The 22,357-nt window shown below is 47.5% G+C and overlaps 1 protein-coding gene across 2 annotated transcripts in view; it reads right to left on the bottom strand.

The window, feature by feature from the left end:
- Positions 1-22,357, bottom strand: part of LOC147425511 (uncharacterized) — a 173,951-nt gene that overhangs the window by 31,588 nt on the left and 120,006 nt on the right. For both annotated transcript variants that reach the window (XM_086500851.1, XM_086500850.1), the window contains exons 14-16: positions 17,529-17,602; positions 16,659-16,797; positions 12,274-12,326 (exon numbers count right to left, since the gene is read on the bottom strand). In XM_086500851.1, coding sequence (XP_086356977.1) covers positions 12,274-12,326; positions 16,659-16,797; positions 17,529-17,602 — 266 coding nt within the window. The remainder of the gene's footprint in view (positions 1-12,273; positions 12,327-16,658; positions 16,798-17,528; positions 17,603-22,357) is intronic.

Raw genomic sequence — 22,357 nt, 5'->3', positions numbered from 1 at the left:
TTTGTAAAACTGGCCCCCAATGAGAGTGAAAGGTCTAGACTTTAGCAACAGGCGTCTCTTCTGTAGAGGAGAAGCATTCTCAGGGTAGAGGCCCCTAGAAAGCAGATGCAAAACATTGCCGTACCATTCCGGTGTGGTATCCACCTTAGAGAGACTGCTGTCCGGAAAGTCGTCAGCAACCCCTGTTGCTTCTTCACCAGTGTAAACGCGAGAAAGATGGTCGGCGAGGACATGATGTTTGTCGGGCCTGAGTACCACTTCGAAGTCGAACTCTTGAAATAAGAGTAGCCATCGCCATACTCTACCTGCAACCTGCGGCTTGTTGAGCAGATATCTGAGGGCATGGTGATCAGTAATAACTGTGAAGTGGACCCCTAATAAGTAGTGCCGAAATTTTTGCAGAGCATACACAATGACTAAACCTTCCCTTTCTGTGGTGCTGTAGTTACACTCTGCCTTGGTGAGTAGGCGACTTGCAAAGTGAACAGGGCGATCCAGGTTATACTCCTTACTAGGCTGAGTCAGCACCGCACCCACAGCCAGTTGACTGGCATCTGTATGCACATGAAAGGTGAGAGACCAATCGGGAGCTACTAAGATAGGCGCCTCTGTGAGGCGTTTTTTAAGGTATGCAAAAGCTTCTGACTCTGCCTTTGACCATTGAAAGGGAACAGCAGCACTGGTTAGACGGGTCAGGGGTTGAGCCACCTGTGCATACATGCGTATAAACCTGCGATGATACCTTGTGTGGCCTACAAAGCTCTGTACCCCTTTTGGGTTGATGGGAGGTGGTAACTTTAAGATTGCCACAATCTTCTATGGGTCAGGGGCTAAACCTTTAGCCGACACCACATGGCTTAGAAGTGTGCCTTCAGTAACCAAAAAATGACATTTGTTAGGATTTAGCTTTAGATGCGCCTCTCTGCACCTGAGGAAGACAACAGAGAGCTGAGAGAGATGTTCCTCTAGGTTTTCCACTGGGGTTGAACATTGAGCACCTGAGAAGGTCGAAAAATCGTCCATGAAGATGCGAAGATGATCCGTAAGCAGAGGACAAAAGATGAGATATACCGCCCTATTGAAAGAAGGTGGAGCATTTTTCAACCCAAAAGACATTCGAGTGTATATAAAAATACCCCAAGGAGTCACAAAAGCCGTTTTCAGTTGATCACCTGGATTGATGCCCAACTGATTGTATCCACTAAACCCATCCATGAAACTGTACAATACATGCCCTGCTACATCTTCGAGCACACGCTCGGTGAAAGGTGTTGGGAACCCATCTGGGATAGTTACCTTATTTAGAGCACGGTAATCGACGCACACGCGGATTTTGTTGGATTGCTTCTTCGGCGCTATCACCATGGGTGATAACCACTCAGAGTGCTCCACAGGTACTATGATCCCTGCCTCTTGCATTTTTTCTAACTCTGCCTTGACCGCCTCAGCATACTTCGGGTTGAGCTTGTAAGCTCGGCCTCTTACAGACTTAGCCCCTTCGACCAGAGGTATAGTGTGGACACCCAATTCTGGTGGAATCCCCTCTAAATCCTTGTAGGACCAAGCGAAAACATCTTTAAAAGAGTGAATGAAAGAGACGACCTGATTGAGTAATGCGGGATGCTCCCATAACCAAGCTGCTATCAGTACGGGCTGAGGGTTGTCAGGATCTCCCAGGTTGACTTCTCTGACCGGGTCTGGGGTTGTAGCTGGAGAGGGTGCTTCTGAAGATGAGAGGTGAGCTGCCTCTTGGAGCTTCAAGACATCATGAGCAGGGGTTTGATCGATTGGAAACTCTGCATACTCTTCTTGTAGCCATCCCTGTGGGAGCTCCTCGAAGGGCAAATCTTCCGATAAAGACAACCTGACAGAGTGCTTTTGCATGGGGTCCAACTTGGGAGATGCTCAAGAAAGAGGGAAATCTTTGGCTAGTGCATGCAGAGGAGATTTCTTCCCCCTTCGGTGATGTGTGATAGGTTCCCCAGGACCGAGGGCTTCCATCGGCGGTTCATTCGACGCATGAGAATGTGGGGCTGACACACTTACTTCTTCGACTGTTGTACTGTCTGTTGTAGGACTTTGGACATCGGTGTCCTCCTCAGGATTTTGAAGAGAGAGTGTAGCTGGCGGCACAGGTAAATTTTGAGTAGAGACCATGTAACATGGCATTGAAGTGGTAGCTTCCAACCACTGTAGCAGGTCCTCGTCAGACCCGTCAGGTGCGATGGGCTGCTCAAGGTCAGGGTTGGACTGTACTGTCAGTGAGCTGTGCTGGGCCACTGGATCCATCCCTCCTTCAAGCCGGATTGGTTGCATTTGGGAGCCGGAAGTGGATATCCACATGGCGTCGTTTCCCCAATCATGAAGTGCCTTAGTATGTCGTAACGAGGGTCTACCAATCAGCAACGGAAATCCTCCCTCCACCTGAGGAAGACTGACCACCACAAAATCCAAGCTAAAGGTGAAGTCTTGTACCTTCAAAGGCACCTTCTCTATTATGCCCACAGGATAGACTGTCCGTTGGTCTGCCAATGTAACAGTGAACGGAGCAGGGCGAGTAGGCTGCAGACCTAAGGTTGACATGGTAAATTCAGGCATTAGGTTGATTCCAGACCCACCATCCACTATGACGCCTGAGAACGACTTCCCTAGAATAGATACAGTAAGACGTGGACTTTTATAGTCGGTGAGGGGAGCAGCCGGATAGGAAATCAAATAGGACTGTGAGGGCTGTACAGGGAGGTGCCCGCCACTAGGCCCAGCCCCCGGGTACAGAGACTGAATGACTGACAGGGTGTCACTTCTAAGTGTTGCGTCGAGCCTTAGCATGTCGTATAGTGCACCTGCTGAAAAGTATTTTTCAAGATGGCTTCTGCTGTGGGCTTGGCACCTTCGAACTGGGCTCCTTTTGTGACCTTAATCTGTTCCAAGTCAGCCACTGCTTCTAAGAAGGCTCCATCAATGTCAGATAACAAGGAAGTTGGTTTGCTCTGAGCAATTGGGAAGGACTTGTCCTTTGGGTCAGGTAGACCAAAGTGAGGAAGTGGAGACTGGCGAGGTAGACCTGTGGGTAGACTGAGACCAAGAGCTGCTCTTTGTGCCCGAGTAAGGACACCAGTAGGCTCCTCCACTTGCAGAGGCTTAACCACATGAGTAGCAGGTGAAGGTTGAGGCACGGTGTTCACAGTAATCAAATTTATCTTCGGAAAGGTGAATTCGGGCTGGTTCTGAGTCGAGCCTGAAGACGTGGATGCCCTTTGCTTAGGACAATCCTTACTGTAGTGATCCTTCGAATCAGGGCAATGACGACAAGGAGGGGACCCCTCGGGTAAAGGACACTTGCTCTGATAATGCCCATATTCTCCGCATCTGTAGCAGAGTATGGGCCGATTGGAAGGACGAAACGGGGGACGAGGTGGTTGCTGCATGGAATTGGAGGCTGAGGTGTAGAAACTTTGGGGAACTGAGGGAGTACTAGCATGATAAAAACTGTGGGGTGCAAAATTGTTGTGCATACCTTGCTGCATAGGGGGTGTTGTCAACAGAGGGGGCAACGGGTTTTGATGGCCGTAGGGTGAGACCATGTTGGGTGCAGGTGCTAGCCCTTGTTGGAGAGAAGGACCAAGATTTTGCTGTATTTGACGCAATCCCTTGAGGTAGTAACACTCTTTATCCTCATGTCCAGATTTTTCACAGAAGTGGCAGTAAACGCGAAGGGGGCATTCCTGTGGGGGGTGCCCTGGAGAGCGGCATGAGCTACACCAAACCATAGCCTTAGTCTCTTACTGACACTTGAGCTCTTCTAACTCGCGCTTAATCTGTTCCAATGCCTCATTATGTGTAGGCTTCTCTTGTCTAAGAGAGGACCTCTCCTCTTGAAGAGCTCGTTGTAGCTTTAGGGCTTCCAGTTCCCTGCGTAAAGAAGTTAAAGGATCAGTAGGACTACCTTCCGAGAACACAGAGGGAGTATCTATTTGAAGAGAGTTGTTGAAGAGCTTCCTAGCTCCCTCTATTCCACATGCTTCTGCTACAGTCTAGCATTAGTCTTAGCTTAGGACTGAGCCTGGCACCTTGTAAGCCTCTAGTAGGACGTGCATCAGCTCCGATGAACTCGTCGAGAGTGGCGTCGGGTCGGAGACTCTCTCGGAGTTTTTGCTGAGAAGTTTTGGGAAGCGCCTTCTCCACCCACTTTTTAACCATGAATTCACCGGGTTGTTGGGGAAGCTTGGCCACCAGTGACTTAGTTTTAGTCATAAGCTCCGCAAAAGTCTCCTCAGGCTTGAGCACCATGTTGGCCAGCTCATCCAACATCTTCTCCTGGTAGTCACCCGGCCTGAAGGCTGCACAGAACTTCTGTCTTAAGGCTGCCCAAGTTGCAAAATGGTTCTCTGCAAATTGGCTGTACCATTTATCTGCTAGGCCATCCAGGGTGGATGGAAATAGTACCAAGTAAGCATCTTCTCTGTTCAGCCCACGTCCCCTACAGAGAGATACAAATCTTCTTGCATGGTCGTCAGCATCTTCTGAGGACAGCCCTTTGAAGGTAGGGAACTTGATGTTCACCTCGGCTAAAACACTAGCTAGTGGCTCCATGATTCCTTGCTGAGAGCAAGTCTGTTGCACAATAACTTGCTCTAGCAGAATAGGAGAGAGCTTTTCTGGAGAAGGTGATCGCGAAGATGGGGAACTTGATGACGAAGGAACGGGTGATGTGATATGTGGAGGTATAGGTGATGAGGTTGAAGGATTTCTACAAGGCGTCAAAGGTCGTCTTCTGTGATAGTACTTCAGAGGGCTCAGTAGTGGGCTTTGACGCTCAACTGACCTCCTTGTATGTGTCATGCAGAGACCTCCAATCCAACCAAGCTTTGGGCCTTTGGGCAAGAGAACCTTGAACTGGTTGAAGATTGGTCTAGACTCTACTAGACCAGACGAGTGACTAGACTAGCTGGACCAGGGACGAGGAGGACGAGACCAGGGTCTAGACCAGGCAAGTGACTAGACCAGCTGGACCAGGGACGAGGGACGAGGAGGACTAGACCAGGGTCGAGGGGTCTAGACGAGAGACGAGGCAAGTTGGACCAGGGCGAGAGGGGACCAGGCCAGCAAGGCGAGAGACTAGACCAGCTAGATTAAGCTATCAAGGGTGAAACTGGACCAGACCAACAGGCTGCACAGGCGAAGCGAAGAACCCAGCTACTCAACAGAGTGAGACTTCAGTTGAGGCCCCACCGTGATCGCCAAAATGAGAGCACCTGTAGCGCGGATAATGTGTCGTGCTCTCTACGGTGTGGGTGTTCCCCAGTGCAATGTGCGTGACAATCTCACTCAACAAACAGAAACTCTCTCAACAGAATGAAATACAAAAAACAATGGATAATAACAGAGACACAGCAGTAGACCAGAACATGTGGACTCGACTAACTCAAAGGACCTTGTACAGACTCGGGGTGGCAGCACACTCAGCTCCAGCCCAGGACTCACAGGTACAAGATGGGGTGTCGAGGCTCAGATGTGCATGGATGGTGTAGTAGTGCTCTTTGTAAGACTCTCTAGACGACTACGTGCAAGATAAGCCCCCACTCCCCCAAAACGACTACTCATATGTACAACCATAAGAGCCACCAACGGCCCATAAATGTCCAGCCAGCTAAGTCTATCTCCAAACTGAGTGGTGGTGGTGACCTGGCCACGACGTCCACTAGACCACCGTAGGTACCCTGCCACGTGTCACTCCCAGCCAAAGGGTCCGTCCAGTGTGAACCAGACCAACTGTAGCTAACTGTCCAACTGCCTGTCTTGTGAAGTGACAATGTAGCAAGCTACAGACCTGCATGCAACCTACACATGAGCTAGGTACGACGATGACTTTCTATAGCGAGCATCTTCTCCAACTCAAGGAGGATGGTTTTGTGATCAGACTAGGATAGATGGATACTCATTTATCCCACGGGATACGATGTGCTATTGGTCAGATATGCACATCCTCACATCAGCTAGAGATCGAGACAGGCAGATTTAGAGGAGTACCCGTTGAGTCCAGGATTTGTCAGGTGTGCCAAATAGAGCCAGAGACAGAGCTACATTACATGTCACTGCCAGTATACTATGAGATACAAGGCCACTTTCACAGTCCATTCAGAGAGGGTTTTGGGCCACTTTCTAGAGTCATGAGATAAAGATGCCTCGGATTATACTTACTAGAGATTCGTAAACACAGAAAGGACCTCTTGAAGAGGGGCACAATGAGAGAGAGCGACAGCGGAAGATTACAAATTTCTTTCAATCACAGACAGAGGAGTTCGAGCAGTCGCCCACAACATAACAACATCAGAGGCACCAGAGGCATACTGCTTGATCGGGCAATAGAGTTGGGGCGGTCCCGTCACCCACGGATGAGAGGGCCCTCTCGATATCGACACAAATTGCGACATAGGATTCATACCATACTGGCGCGATATAGGAGCCATCCCGGATACTGATGTATATGTATATGATGCCTCGATTGACAGAGAGCTCCATTGTATCAACTCACCCTTTGTATTCCCTTTGTATCAACTTTCACCCCACCCCTACCCCCTATTTTCTTTTCAGTTCTTTGTACTTTTTGTACCCAAACCTGGTACTAGATTCACCACATGTAACCTTTTGGTCTCATAGGTCATTTTGGCCTTTTGAAGACGTTAATATTACATTTCATTTCACTCTCTCTCTCTCTCTCTCTCTCTCTCTCTCTCTCTCTCTCTCTCTCTCTCTCTCTCTCTCTCTCTCTCTCTTTTGAAGACGCAAGGAAATGGGGAGACTTCCAAGGAGAGAGCTTTAATCATGCGTTTCCCATCCATGGAGGCAAAGAAGGACTTCTTGAAGAGGCGTCCTACACTTAAGAAAACGGGTATATTCCTTGGAGATGACCTCACTCTCACACAACTTGCGCATATGAGAGAGGTAATGCCAGAGATTCAAGCGGCGAGAGAGAAGGGAAAGACGGCCTTCTACAGAGATGGTCAGGTGGTGATTGTAGAGCGGCGCTCCACATGACGGTGCGAGACCTATGGGACCACACTCAAAATTGCCACTTGGAATTGTAATGGATCTATGCGCCTTGATGTGGGTGCGTTTGAAGATAGTTTTATGGGAAGAGACATCGTCTTCTACTCTGAGACACATCAAGCCCCTGGGCAGTCTATGCCTCACATTAGTGGATATAGATGGGAGACGGCCTGTAGACAAGAGACACGATAAGAGCATAGAGGGCGGGGCTCAGAAGGAGTGGCAGTGTTATTCAAGGAAGAGCTGCAACCATTGATACATATAGCTCGTAGAGATGAGCAAGCTAGGTACATGTGGGTGAGATTGAGAGCAGAGATAGGCAGATATCTTTACATTGCTATTTGCTACTTTCCCCCGAACACGTCAGTTTATGCACCACCCAGAGGACAGTCCCCCTTCTCTATTTTGGATGATGACATTTGGGAGTTCTCTAGAGATGGTGATATCATCATTCTAGGGGACTTCAATGCTAGGACTATCGATCATCAGACAGTATTTAATGATACTTCAGAGGAGATGCTGAGAGAGCTAGATGTTGCAGAGACGGGCCTATCCAGGCTATCACAGGATGGGGAACACACTGAGTATGGACGACACTTGATAAACATGGGGACTGCACACGGATTGGCCATCTTGAATGGCCTGCAGCAATTTCCCGCTGCGGGGGGTTTTACATGCTTTCCACACAGACATGGAGCCAGCACAGTGGATTATATCATGGCACAGCCGAGCCTCATCTCTCATATCCAAGATCTCACGATTAGACCCAGACCTGTGGGTGTGGCAGTAGATCATGCTCTTGTGTCATTTACCATCTCTTTTCACTTTAGTATAGCACACAGGCCACGGGCAGTAGCCCCTACTCGCTACACCTTCACGCGGGAGAGGGGCTCTGTATACATAGATGGGATCTACAGACGCCTGTGCCCAGAGGAGCCAGGGCGACCTCTGGAGGAGCTTACTACTATACTGACACAGACACTACATGGTGCAGCGGCAGAGGCATACCCACATACCCAGCCTACGCCGTTCGGGGAGCATGCCCCAGAACAGCTGGTATGATGAGGAATGCCGGGACACTAGAGCCAGACTTCAAAGGGAGGTACTTTTGGGGGACATCACTCACAAATAGTCACAGATTGACTTCCGACGCCTAGTGCGGCGGAAGAAGAGGAATTCCCCATCATGCGGAGAAGTTCTTCGACTTCCCTTGCTACATCATCTCGGTCTTTTAGACCGGTTACTCGTATATACAAAGCTCTAGTTTTCCTTCGCTGCTCTTCGTCTAGAGTCATGTTGATGATTGTAGGAGTGGAGACAGATGTGGTTTCTTTCCCTTTCCCTTTCTTAGCGACTTCTATCCATTTCTCGGCCCCATCCGCCTTCTTCTGTGTCTTCCTGATCACATCCAACCACGAAGACGTCTTTGCCACATTCTGTTTCTCCTCCTCTTTGATCATCCGCACCTGCTCCCTGATGACCTTGATTTCCTCTATCACTGAGGGTTGGAATTCCCCTTCCTCTATTCCACTGCTTGCTCTATCAGCAAGCTCTCGCTTGAGGGCTGAGACCTCTTCTTTGAGTGCTTGTGAGTCCGCCTTAAGTCCTTGAAGCTCTGTGTGCAAGTCCTCTTTCTCCTTCTTCCATTGTGCGCTTTCGTTGAGAAACATTTGAAGAAGGTTGGCCTTCTCTTTCCACCATCCTTCCGTTTCTGCTTTCCATTCTTTCATCTCCCTTTCCATTTGTGTTATCCGCTTGTTTGTAAGCACAAAGCTTGCCTTCGTATGGGGCTTGCACACTGGCAAAAGGCTCATGACCTCCATCACTGGCGAAGTGCTCATGACCTCCATCAAATCAAATTCAGTTTGCGCTTCTGCACACAAGTTTTCCCGCACTATGCATACCTTTCCTCCCGCATCAGGCATACGTGTTCATACATCTTGCTACATTATGCAGTATGCGATTTTGGGAATCAATTCTGACACTCTGAAAAACTGATTTGAATTTTGCAGTTTCTGAAAAAAAAAAATCTGATGTAACTCTGAGTCTTTTTTTGTGTTTTGTGCAGAAACTCAGAAAATCTGAAATTCTGAAGCAATTCTAAAATTCTGAGAAGTAATTTACTTCCCTGCCGGAATTCAGAAAATCAGACGAACTGATTTGTTTTGCTTTTCTGCACTTGCGGGGGATTGGGGGTGGGGGGACCTGCACCTGCTGGGGGGTGGGGGAGGGAGTGTGTGTGTGTGTGTGTTCTGATGTGGGGCGGGCAGCAATCCCCAGGTAGGCAGCTCAGCCACGCGCAGGGGGGGGGGGGGGGGGGGGGGGGGGGGGGGGGGGGGGGGGGGGGGGGGGGTGCAGTGCTCAGCCACGCGCAGGAGTGGTGCAGCGTTCAGCCACGCGAGAAGGAGGCAGTCCATGCGCTGCTGGGCTTGTTCCACGCGAGAGAGAGGCTGAGACAGTCCACGCACGCTTCTGAAAACAGAGAGAGAGAGAGAGAGAGAGAGAGAGAGAGAGAGAGAGAGAGAGAGAGAGAGAGAGATACTTGGGCTTCAGCTGCTCTTGAGAAACCACTGTTGACTCCAGTATACCACGCTGTGATGTTTTTGCATGGTGTGAGTATACAGATGCTTATACTTACCTTGGAGTGGTTTTTAGTGGGCCAGCATTTTCACTGAGGAGGGCAGCACAGACTAGATTGACCAGAGCCCAAGCAGCACTGGGTAGATTGGAAAGGATGTGTTCACAGGTTCAGTTTCAGGAGCCTCGGACCAAGCTCTGGCTCTTTGACACTTTGGTGGCTTCTGCATTGCTTTATGGAGCTGAGATTTGGGGACCTTCATTGGATCACAAAGGAGGACAGGCCGCACTGATGGATGGGGGGACATGGAGAAGCCTCTGGTCTCTATGATCTCGCGGCTCATTAGAGCCAAGGCTTCTGTACCACGTGCCATTGTCCGAGCAGAGCTAGCTGCCCCCCCACTAGTGGTTGAGGCGCTAACCAAATCTGTTTCCTTCATACACCGCGTGTGGGAACTTCCCAGAGACAAATATGCCCGCCTTGCACTTGAGTCCTCTCGAGAGTTAGCCATGCAGGGAGATACAGCATGCTGGTATGGGGAGATGACATCATGGTTTCAGGCACATGGGTTCAGCATAGACAGTTTGCCTCCTTTCCAGTACTCACTGGATGCACCCTCTCTGACTCTTACACAGTCAGAGATCACCAGGCTCATCCGCCAGGACCTGACTCAGCTAGACACGAGGAGGACATGGATACAGCCAGCACAGGAGCTGGGCACAAAGATGGCTTTCTACAGAGAGCATCTTCTCCACCTTACGGAGGACGGTTTTGTGACGAGGCCCAGGTACATGGACACCCACTTGTCTCATGGGGTCCGATGTGCTATTGGCCAGATACGCACATCTTCACACCAACTGCGGATCGAGACTGGGAGATTCAGCGGAGTACCAGCAGAGGCCAGGACATGCCCCCTATGTGACATAGAGCCTGAGACAGAGTTGCACTACACATGCCACTGCCCCGTCTATTACGAGATACGAGGCCGCTTCCACTGCTTGTTCAGAGAGGGCTTTGGACCACTCTCCAGAGTCATGCGGTATGAGGATCAGAGATGCTTGGGTTTGTTTTTGCTCGAGCTGCGCAGACACAGAGAGAGCCTGATGAGAGGAGAGGCTAGCCAGCATCAGAGACAGATCACAAACTTCCTTAGAGCAGACACTGGACACCCAGAGGAGTTACTACCACAGCAGAGCTCGCCGCCTCACGCCAAAGGCACACTGATCGATCGGGCGACCGAGCTGGGGAGATCTAGACGCCCGCGACTACGGAGGACTACACAGCACCGACGGAGGCTGCATCAAAGGATTCGGATCACTTTGGCCGGACATGCACGACGCCCAGTCAGACTACTGACCATGGAGGAGATTGATGAGATCCGCCAGCGACCGATGCTGGATCTCTTGTGATTTTAGCTATCCCAGCTAGCTGATTATTTCACACCTTGGAGTTTAGGATTCCATAGTAGTCATTTTGTCATATTGTCATTGTCATTTTCATTTCATTTTGTTACTTTTGTTACTCAGACTTTGTATCAGATCCACCACATTGTAACTTTTAGGTCTCATAGGTCACTTTGACCTTTTGAAGACGTTAATATAACATTTCATTTCTCTCTCTCTCTCTCAGTTATGCCATAAAGAGCCAGAGATAAAGTTTCACTACATATGTCATTGCACAGTCTACTATGAGATACGGGGACGCTTTCAGAGTTTATTCAGAGATGGTTTGACTCGTTAGATAGAGTCATGAGATATCAGGATCAGAGATGTCTCGGATTATTTCTACTTGAGATACAGAGACATGGTATTATTTCTATTTGCTCCATACAGCATGCAGCCATGGAAGAGCTTGCTCCTTACGAACGACTTGTCAACAAATAGTAGCAAGCTACAAATGCGCACATTATGTCCTCTTACCCTGAATAAGAATCGAAAAGAAATGCGTTGGGCATGGACCAATTATGTGAAAGATCCAACCATCGACAGAAAGAAAAAAGTGCAGTGTTTGCTTGGATCTTTTGTACCACAGTTGTTGCAATCAAATAGCCATTGTCTTGGTGATACTGCCAAATTAAAGGTATAAAAAACTATCTGGCAACAGATCGGGCAATAGATTTATGGTGAGCATTCGAGAATATATAATTCTCTGCCTTCTAGGAAAAAAAATCCCCTTTTCAACTGGGTGCAAACTGAGAGATCTCATCCTGTGATAAGAGAGGCCCTCCACATCAAGCCCTCCCCCAGAAATAGCTCAGAAGGCAGAGTGACACCCACCAGGTTCTTCACTATGGCTAGGGATCGATCATATGAGGCAGCCCCCCTTTTCTGGACTTTTTCGTACTCCAGCTACTAATCATATCAAGAAAATTTCAGTATGAGATTCTGCACATCTCAGAATGTAGGTGCTCCTAAAACGCATTATTGGCAGTAAGAGCAGGAGCAGAAAGTGAAGCCTGAGCAATCGCAACAGAGCACAACGGTGAGCCTTACTCGCACCCTATTGTGCATTGACACACACACAAATACCATCAGACATTGATTGTGGCTTCCAGTCCAACATGTTCTTTGAGCTATTGAAAAAACTAGAAATAACAATTTGCTTTTGCAATGCGCACAAGCACACACAAAGCAAACTTATCTCACCTTAAAGCATCACTTAGAGCATCAACTGGGCCAATCCCTTCAGCAGCACTCATCTGCATATACATGGGGTATGTCATTTTTCCTTTGGCACAAAAATATAGAAATATCCTAAAAACGTCAAGCACTACCTGTTTTGCTGTTTTTGGTGGGTGTGGGTGTGTGTGTTTTTGCGCGCGCGCGCGGGGCCATACATGCAAATAAATTTGTGGCCATGTGTGTGCATGTGGATGAGTGCTGCTGAAGGGCTGAAGGGCCCTTCAGCAGCACTCATCTGCATATACATGGGGTATGTCATTTTTCCTTTGGCACAAAAATATAGAAATATCCTAAAAACGTCAAGCACTACCTGTTTTGCTGTTTTTGGTGGGTGTGGGTGTGTGTTTTTTTGCGTGCGCGCGCGGGGCCATACATGCAAATAAATTTGTGGCCATGTGTGTGCATGTGGCATTGTCTAGCGGTACACATTTGCAAGAGTTATTGATGAACAGTTTTGAGTACTATAAACTATAGCTAGAAGTGTTTGCTGCACAATGTAAGCTTCAGTTGATTTATTTCCAGTATGCATTTTTTACTTTAACCAACATAAAACATTAAACGGTGTGTCAGTAGATACGAGCACGTGCTCAGATGTGCCTGTCACATGCACACTGGCTCTATGTGCCCTATGCACATGCTCCTACTACTTTATAGGCAGGGTAACTTGATGAAAGCCTAGGTAAGTATTAGTCTTCTCTTACACATGTAGAGTCAGCATCATGTAGCTTGGAGAATGTAGGTCTGATGTACCTGGTCTCTTGCTGATCCGCATAGGGAAGCATGAGATGTGCACCATTGTGCACAGGAAACTACATCAATATTGCAGCTACTCTAAAAAGATGGTCAGAATTTAATTGTCTCTTTGGGCAGCCACACATAGAGGTAGTTTAAACAATAGAAAAGCACGAAGGGGCAGCCCTATCTTTCTAACTTCCTGCCCTTATCTCATTCCACATTTCAACCCTTCCCTTGCACTTGCAATTTCCCTATTTTATGCAACTTGCTTCTTGCCTCAGGGTTGGCAGATGTAGAGGTGGTGTGATAGCAGCCCCATACGATTGGTGGACAGCAATTTTAGATGAGCATCGAGAAAGCCTAGCAAACATCTCTCCAGCACATTTGCTACATTCTCAAATAAATATCCTGATCATTTTCTATCAACTCAACCTCGAGAATGCTCGATCATTTGAGGAGTACGTCTGGTGGCAAAGGCAGTCCTCAGTAGACCTTCCAGTTAGGATCATGATCCAGGTACAACTTGAAAGAGTATAAGGCGCTATCCCTACAGGATCGGTCTTCCAGCAGAGAGTCTTTCACCCCGTTACTTGCTCGCACAATGATTGGAATATAAGCCTTTCTTAGCTCAATTTAGAGTTCCATTAGGTCGCCATCAAGGTAAACCAGGATTCACTTTCTTCTTCATGAGTATTAGTCTTCTCTTAGACATCTCTAAATTGGAGCGCAAGTGTCTTCTCTTGCAGATCTCTTGCTGCCCTCTACGGCTTCACAAAAGCTGAGCATAGCTGAGTAAGATGCATAACTCCTTACCTCCTCAGGAGGACCATTGAAGAGAGGTTTTACTGACTAAAATCCAAACTAGCCTATTGGGACAAACCATATCATTAGTACATCGGACTCTGTGCCAGAAAAATACATAATGATTACAATATTGTGGTATATATCCTTATGACCTGTGCCCATGCATCCAATCCCTAGCGTACTCTAGGGTGTATAACATTCTAAGCTAAAAATATCAGTATTTGATGGCCAGGAGGCCAATCTTCACAGATGTGAGCAGGCTTTGGAAACCTTCTGTTGTGCATCAGGCGCACTGATCAACTCAAGAAAGACAGTGGCTTTCTCGGTTCGTAGTGCTCCTGTGCCAGATTAGATGCCAGGAGAGGGTTTCAGGTGGATTCCCTCAGGGACTGCAGTTCGATACTTGGGTTGTCATGTTGGTCTGGACTTGTCTCCCGAGCAGCAGATTGCTCCCCTTCTCCTGTCCATCAGGAGAAAGTTGTTACACTGGAGCTCAACACGACTTTCTTTGGCTGGTAAGAGTAGTAGTTTCCAACCAGGTGTTGTTGGCGACTATGTGGTACATCACTTCCTGCTGGATCTTCTCGAGTTCTTGTATCAGCCAGGTAGAGAGGCTGATCAGGAACTTCCTTTGGTCAGGACGTGACGCTCAGATAGCCCGAGCCAAGGTAGCTTGGCAGGTCATCACGCTTCCTTGTTCTCAGGGAGGGCTTGGGATCATTGATCCAGCACAACAGAGCAGATCCCTTCTTGGGAAGTTCATAGTTAGAGGACTTCTTCCAGATGAGGAGCCCTGGAAGGAGTTCTTGCTGCAGAGGCTTCGTGCCAGGGTGCCTCAGTCAGGAGGCCCTTGGCAACCTTCGACCAGATGGATCTTTACAGAGATGCACAGAGTTGGTTTGAGCAGGAGACTGGAGAACCGCTTCGCTGTGAGTTTGCTTTGATCTTGGGAGCTCTTACGGCGTGGCCTGGAGCAGAGATAGCCGACGTGCACGGAGGAGCGCCTACGGCAGCCCCTCGTCTATAACCCCATGGTTAGCACTCAAAGAGGCCACTTGGTTGGTAGTCGGCCTCATGTTTCCTGGGGTCCCATGGCAGCAGGTCCAGCGCGCTCTCTAGGGGACTGGCTAGAGTTCACAGGTTTGTCAGAGGAGGTGCAGGGTCTCCAGCTACAGGGCATGAGAGGGGAGCATGTGTCAGGACATCTCAGAGTCAATTCCAGTTGAGTGGCTCACGCCTCTCGAGCCAGTAGCACCCCGGTGGATGGGAGCCTTCACACAACTGGAGGTTCTCATTTCAATCAGGGCCTGCTCAGAGACTGTCCCAGTCCTTTTCTTCGAGCTTCAGGGTGGGGGACGACTACAGCGAGTTGCAGTAGAGGCCCCGCAGGTGGCAGAGTGCTGTTTCTAGAGGATCCGAGTTGTGGGCATCTGTGGGAGGACTTGCGTCATAGACCCTGACCCAACAGCTCTTGAGACTGGACACTGGAGGCTATGGGCTTGGGAGTGTTGTCCACTTGCACGAGTGCAGTGGGATCCTGGTGAGTGGCTATGGAAGGACCCCTTCTCTTCTGCAGACCACCCAGGGGTCCCTTTCTTTCAGTACACTGTTCGGCTTGGACGTCACATACTTGCAGCACAGAGAGAGGCCCGCCCCGCTGCAGCACGTCATTGGCAAGAGGAGGGCCTCACAGTCGAGTTCTTGGCAGCCTTTTGGGAGAAGCCGTGGGACTCCAAACAGCCGAGGCGCGTCACCTTGTTTCGACCGCTGGTCGCACACAGAGCTACAACAGTAGGGAGCTGGCTAGTGCATAGTGGTCTCTCGGCCGCATGTGCAGCATGTGACCATTTGGCGGAGAGTCAGTGTCACTGTCTTTGGGACTGTCCTTCGGCCCAGCAGGTGTGGCTACGAGTTCTTCAGCTGATGCCTACTCTCTCCACGGCTAGACAATACACTTGGGGGGCAGCGGCTTGGTCCACTCTCACAGGCCCGGCACTTCAGTTTGAGCTATCTTCCACTAGCAGGATGATAGTGATACAGGGGGGGCGACCTACACTCCAACCTGCTCTACAGAGCTTACTCCACAGGAGTGGTGCAGTGAGAGAGAGGAGTGTTGGGAGCTCATCAGTGGCCTAACACTCTGGTTCATCTGGTGGGCCCGCTATTTCTGCATCTTTGAGGCTCGGCCTGTGCCGCCAGCAAAGACTGTTCGTGACTTTTGGCTAGAGCTGATCCATACTGCCGTGAGGCTTTCCTTCGACTTTGGCGCCCTGGGCCTTTCTACACCATTGTCCAGGGTGTGCTCAGATGGCACTACCGTCCACCTGTGTGGCTCTTCCCTCCTCCCATCTCTTGATTTAGCCTCATTGTATATATGTTGTTCTTTCATTGGGAGAGTCTCCCCATCATGTTTGTTGTAGCCCTCTTTTGCAGAGGTGGTTGTAGCCCTATGGGCAGTTTTCATTAACTAACAGAAGGATCTCTTTCTCGGAAAAAAAAAATATCAGTATTCCCACCCTAGAGGATGTAGTATGCCTGAGATATATCTTGTTGTAGCAGTAAATCTAATAGCATAGGTGTACAAACAGAAACACATAGAAACAGAACTCTATGGTAGCAAGAAAGCTCACTGACTAAGTAATGTAGCCTTCAGACCAAAGACTCACGAAATTTGATTATCTCTGTTGTTGAAGTTCTTATCTCATTGAGATAAATTTGTTATGTTTTCTACCGCTCTTTATGCTAATGCTTCCAAAACTAAACCCTAAGAGATGTGAACAATCAAAAATCACAGGATGTCATTTTCTTGCCTGATCAACATCATTCACTTTTAATTTCACGATCGCCTGATTGACTTGGCAATCCCCATAGTCCTCAGCGTCGCTATTCAAATCTCCAACTTGACTTCCTCGATTACTTGAAATGACGGAAAACTCCAGTATTTGAAAACTGCATCAATGTTAGCACCATGGAAGGTTTTTATAAGACAATAAATAACCATATAGAATGTTTTTTGTTGAATGACCCCTTCCATCCTTAAAACAAGAGAAGTAAGCATCCAACTTTCCAAAGTTTCCTAGAAGTAATACAAGCAATTACGAAAAAAGCATGTACACATGTAGAAAGTTTTCTTAGGTTGGGTAGGTTGGTTTGAGGCTCATGGCACTAAATAAGCGTGGGACTCCAAACAAGAGGGAGGGAAATCTGTTTTTCCATGTGTTATTGAGAGGCCAAAGTGTGTATGTACTTGTGTCTGGGTAGCAGGAAATTTAACCTTCATTGCCCGCCTGTCCATTAATGGGCCATTGATGCAAAGGAACTACAACACAAAAGGCGTCCGTCATTAGTGCCACGAAGATGTGAAATGAATAAGCAGGATACCATTGAAATTATAGGAAATGATGTAATGGCGGACTGTAGGTCCAGCTATGTGGAGATCAAATTATCGAGACAAGAGAAAATTTGAGTGGTCTTACAGGATGTATTAGGTCAAGAGATAAGCTCCTGAGGAAGACAGGTCAACAGCTAATATGTGCAAGATGGATAATGAGAGACAATAGAAAAAAGTAATCATTCGAAATATGACTACAAAGAAACCATCAAATCAGGTTGCCAAATTCCAATTACTACATATCTGCTGCCATATGCTAACAACCAATGAAAGCAAACACTAAACTTACGGCCTTTTGAAATGTTGGCCCCTCCGTATAATTAGCATGTCTACAGAAGCTCCCGCATCTTCAAAAGCACAACCCTGTAGAGAAACTAGTCTATCTTAGAAAAATAATATTTAATAAATAATTAAAAAGGATTTACTGCAATTAAACAAAATTGGCCGTGATACAAATTCTATGGATTGTCCAATTAGGAGAGAAGATTAAAATTGGATCGAGCTTAACCCAACTCCACAATTTACAATGCCAAGTGCAGTAGAATTACAAACATAAAAGCTCATTCAGGATTGTGGGCTCAATGCTAGCTTAATAACATCACAGACCTAGTATACGAAGTGATCGATGCTGAAATTCTGACTCTAATGAAAACACCAATATAGATCATGATATATAGTCTCACCTCCCATAGTGCATTGGTATGCTATTTTAAGTTTCAAAAATAAGATGCAGAAATGCATCATCTTTCCTGTTTTGATTTCTTTTACAAAAGGTAAAAGTAAAATAATTCTATTGAGCTTAACAGATAGTAAGCATGCAAAGAACAAGGCTTCAAATTGAAGCCTTGTTTTACATTTCTGAAAATGCTTTTTGAGTTCCTCATATACATAAAATTTGGAATCGAGAACTTGACAAGATTTTAAACTGATAGAACAATGCCTTAATGAATATGCTCGACTGTGAGATGGGTTTAAAAAAACCCTTAATCTTTGACACATTTTGTTTATTGAAAATAAGAGAGGTAGGCTCTATATTTCCTTATGATCTGATATAGGATTACGTGGTTATTTGTGTGCCCTCTTCCAGCAATGTGTAGCCGGGACTAGACTAGTGCAAGGCTGGCAATCTCAATCCTAAGCCTGCAGTGGTGGTCAAACAAGAGATGGGGTAGAAACAGGAGGTAAGTGATCATTGTTCCAGTGGAGCACTCCGGGAGGCTCTCCCTCATGGCTATTGCTCCTAAGAAAGACAATGATAAATTAGAGTATGCTGGGACTTTAGGGCCCTTGGCAAGGCTACAGTCCAACATGGCTTCCCCACAACATTTACTGAGAAAGTGCTGGAAGATGTGGCTGAGCATGTCCTGTATGGTGTGAGGAAGAAGAAAACCCATCCAAATGCCTACAGTGGTGGTCAAACAAGAGATGGGGTACAAACAGGAGGTAAGTGATCATTGTTCCAGTGGAGCACTCTGGGAGGCTCTCCCTCATGGCTATTGCTCCTAAGAAAGACAATGATAAATTAGAGTATGCTGGGACTTTAGGGCCCTTGGCAAGGCTACAGTCCAACATGGCTTCCCCACAACATTTACTGAGAAAGTGCTGGAAGATGTGGCTGAGCATGTCCTGTATGGTGTGAGGAAGAAGAAAACCCATCCAAATGCCTCTATAGATTTCCCCTCACATACTTTGGAGCAACACCAGCACTCATTTTTGCACCGAACACATGTAATCAAACACCCTTCTTCTCAAGTCCCCAACTTTTGATGTATTGTAGATAGCTTAATACATAGTTTAAGCAAAGAGATTAAGAGATTATAAGATGATCTCAGCCATAAACCCAGCTGCTAAATGGACTATTTTCTTATTTTTCTAAGTAATTTCTTTTTATTGAAACTAGGATATTTAATTGTGTGCACTTGAACCGTAAGGTTAGGAACTGTAGATATACGGGAATTATTAAAAGCCATGAGGAACGAACAACTCATGATGTGTCATATGATGGGTGACATTAAGCATCGGGAAGGGGTTGTATTGCTAGTTCGATAGGAGAGACCGGGAATCGGATATTCCTTATGCGTCACGTGATGGGTGACAGGAGCATCGAAAAGGGAATATTGAGCAGGAATAAGGAATACGTGTAAAGACGCAAGCACAAGAATAAAGATGGGTTCTGAGAAGCTTTTTCTAAAAAGAGGAGTATTTATAAGTATTTTCCGAGAAGAGCGAAGGCTTTCTCGCCAGGAATCTGTGTTTGCAAGGCATCTGTGCCTGAGAGCTGCATCTGGGGACGCCTAGAATGTGATTGCATAGCATCAATTTTCAGCTCACCGAGTAAAAGTGCCCGGCCGCCCACTGCATAAGTGGGCAGCCCACTTAAATTAAAGCAAGAACTAGTTAAAAAATAACCAGTGCATCCTCTTACAACTGCAAAAACAGCCAGCACTTACTCTCTCCTCTCTCTAAATCTGCCGCAAGGCCTCTCTCTCTTTCCTCCAGCTATTCCCAGCCCTATATGGCTTCACTATTCGTGTTGCAGAAAGACCGGTTATTTCCTCAGTGGCCAAGGAGCTATAAAAGCACCACACGCCCCCTCTCTACTCACAGATTTTGCCAACGCTAGCTTGGAGGAAGATTCTGCCAGGAAGGAGACGCAAGTGATCACGAGATTACGGAGCACAAAGGTCGTTTTTCCATGTAAGGTGCCACAGGTATCGATCGTGAATTTGTGATTCGCGTTATTGTTTTGTGTTCGGTGCTTTCGCAGGGACTCCATCACGGAGAAGAAGCAATAAGGCCTGGACCTATGCTCAGAGGATTCCAGTGTCGTGCAACTCCGCTTCCATGATGAGAAAAAGACCAGAAGGATGCAAATTGTGTCTGATGAAATTCTACATGATTATTGATCAATGATCAGGGCTTGATAACAAGCTAGCTCAATGCTAAATGTAAGCCAGATGCGGCTTTAGAGGGCCAAAAACTATGTTGTTGATGCTAAAATTGAGAATGTTTGAAGTGATCACAAATGGAAGATTATGGGATAAAACTACAATGCTCGAAGTTATGGCAATTTGAAGGTCGAATGGATTGCACATGTGTACCAAATTGGACAGTTGCAAATGAAGGGTCAGGGCTGAAGTAAATGTATGGGCTTGAAGTGCTCATCTTGTGGAGCGAGTCGGTTTTTGTAGATGAGCAATCGAAGTTTTGGTTGCCAAGATATTGTCCGTTTAAGTTTCCACGGGGTCCGATTCTGTGCCACGTTGGTCACCTCGGTCAATGTGCCATCTGGGAGTTTTTGGGCTTCAACCAGGTTCTCGAATATAGTGCACTTAATAGATAAGTGGGTGCTCGAGGAGCATCTTGTCCGGAATGTCATCTCATGTAGTGCATTGATAGCAGGGATAGTTGGGTGTGCTCGACATTACTATGGTCAAGATGTATGCCAAATGTCTTGTGGTTGGCAAAGCTTTGGTCAATATGTTATTAAATGTGGTGCTCGTACAAAAGCACATAATGGTTTTGATGAGCTTTCAGTTAAAAAGGTGCTATTTGGAGAGCATTGATTGCGGGGAATGCCCAATATGGTAGTGGAAAGGCGGACTGGCATTGCTTTGATAGATGTGCATGCCAAATGTGGTGCCCATTGGGAGGTAATGGCCGCCCAAAAACCCAAGCATCATGGCCGCCCATTAGTATCAAAGGCCGTCCTAGAGGAACCGGCCGCCCAAAAACGCAAATATGGCCGCCCATTGAACAAATTAAGGCACACCATGTGTGCAGGGGGGGGGGGGGGGGGGGGGGGGGGGGGGGGGGGGGGGGGGGGGGGAAGAAAGAAGAGCATGGCGTGCAGACAGCGGCAGGAAGCGCAAGGGAGAGAGGAAGAGCTCACAGCGAGCTCTACGATGCTCGCATGACGACAGCCATGAAGCGGCATTTGCAGAGCTCGCCATGGCGCCCCTATTTGGAACAAGGCCCGCGGAATTTGGTGCAAGTCCAAGGGGATGTGTGACGTCAACAAGGGGAGTTTTTTATGCTCCCTAGCAACGACCGCGCCGCCATTGCTTAGGGAGGGGATGCTATATTTAGGAAAATAGCTTTTAGGCAGGGAATAGGGGGAAAAGAGAAGAACATGCAGGGCAAGGAGGGTGGAGCTCTCAGAAAAGAGAAGAGGAGAATACCGTGGACCGCGAGACATGAGCACAAAGGTGAAATGGTACATGAAGAGGAAAGGAGTTGCATAGATAACCTCTCTTGCTCTCTCTATCTTGAGCTTGAAGGCTACGCTCTCTCTCTTGGCATGAAGAGAGCTCGATCTCTCTCTCGAACTTGGAGCTTGAAGGCTACGCTCTCTCTTGGCATGAAGAGAGCTCCATATCTCTCTCTCTCGAACTTGGAGCTTGAAGGCTACGCTCTCCCTTGGCATGAAGAGAGCTCGATCTCTCTCTCGAACTTGGGACTTGAAGGTTACTCTTCCTCTAGACTAAGCAAGGCAGGAAGTAAGTCCGAGGATGGCAAGGCATGACGAGAAAGTATGCAAACCATAGAGCTGAGAGAACTTTTGATGACTTCTTGCTAGAAATTGAAGCACGAAATGGACATGGAGGAGATTTCCATCACCGTCATCAACTTAAGTTTTGTTAATCATGTTGATAAGTCATGGAGCCGTTAATGGCCCACTTAATTTCGTAAAGGGAGCTTTAACTCCTACTTTTCAGTAAATCCGAGTAACGGTGTCGTTAACGACACGCCTTGGTTATCGATTAAGATGTACTCAAAGCTTTACTCAACTTATTGATGATTACGATGATTGCCGAAGCTCTCAGTGTCTGTTGCTCTCTCACACACACCTCTCACAGTCAGAGGCCCCTCGCCTTCCCGGCTCACGTTTCAAACACATAACCCTTGACACCGAGAAAGGAATCGGGAACGGTTTGTAGAGCTTTTTCGCTCTACGAACAGATGGAAACCTCTCTCAGGAATTCCCCGTAAAGGGAGGAACTAACCTATGAGTCAAAAGATCTCGAACAGAGGGGTCACTCCGGTTCTTTTGCTTGTAAAAAGATTCTCCCTAATAAAGATTCTCTTTGGGGGGGGGAGGGCGACCAGCCCATCTTC

The sequence above is a fragment of the Adiantum capillus-veneris genome, chromosome 25 (assembly GCF_014529385.1).
Source record: "Adiantum capillus-veneris isolate H3 chromosome 25, ASM1452938v2, whole genome shotgun sequence".
NCBI lineage: Eukaryota > Viridiplantae > Streptophyta > Polypodiopsida > Polypodiales > Pteridaceae > Adiantum > Adiantum capillus-veneris.
The sequence above is the reverse complement of the archived record's forward strand: the minus strand, read 5'-3'. Positions and strand labels throughout refer to the sequence as shown.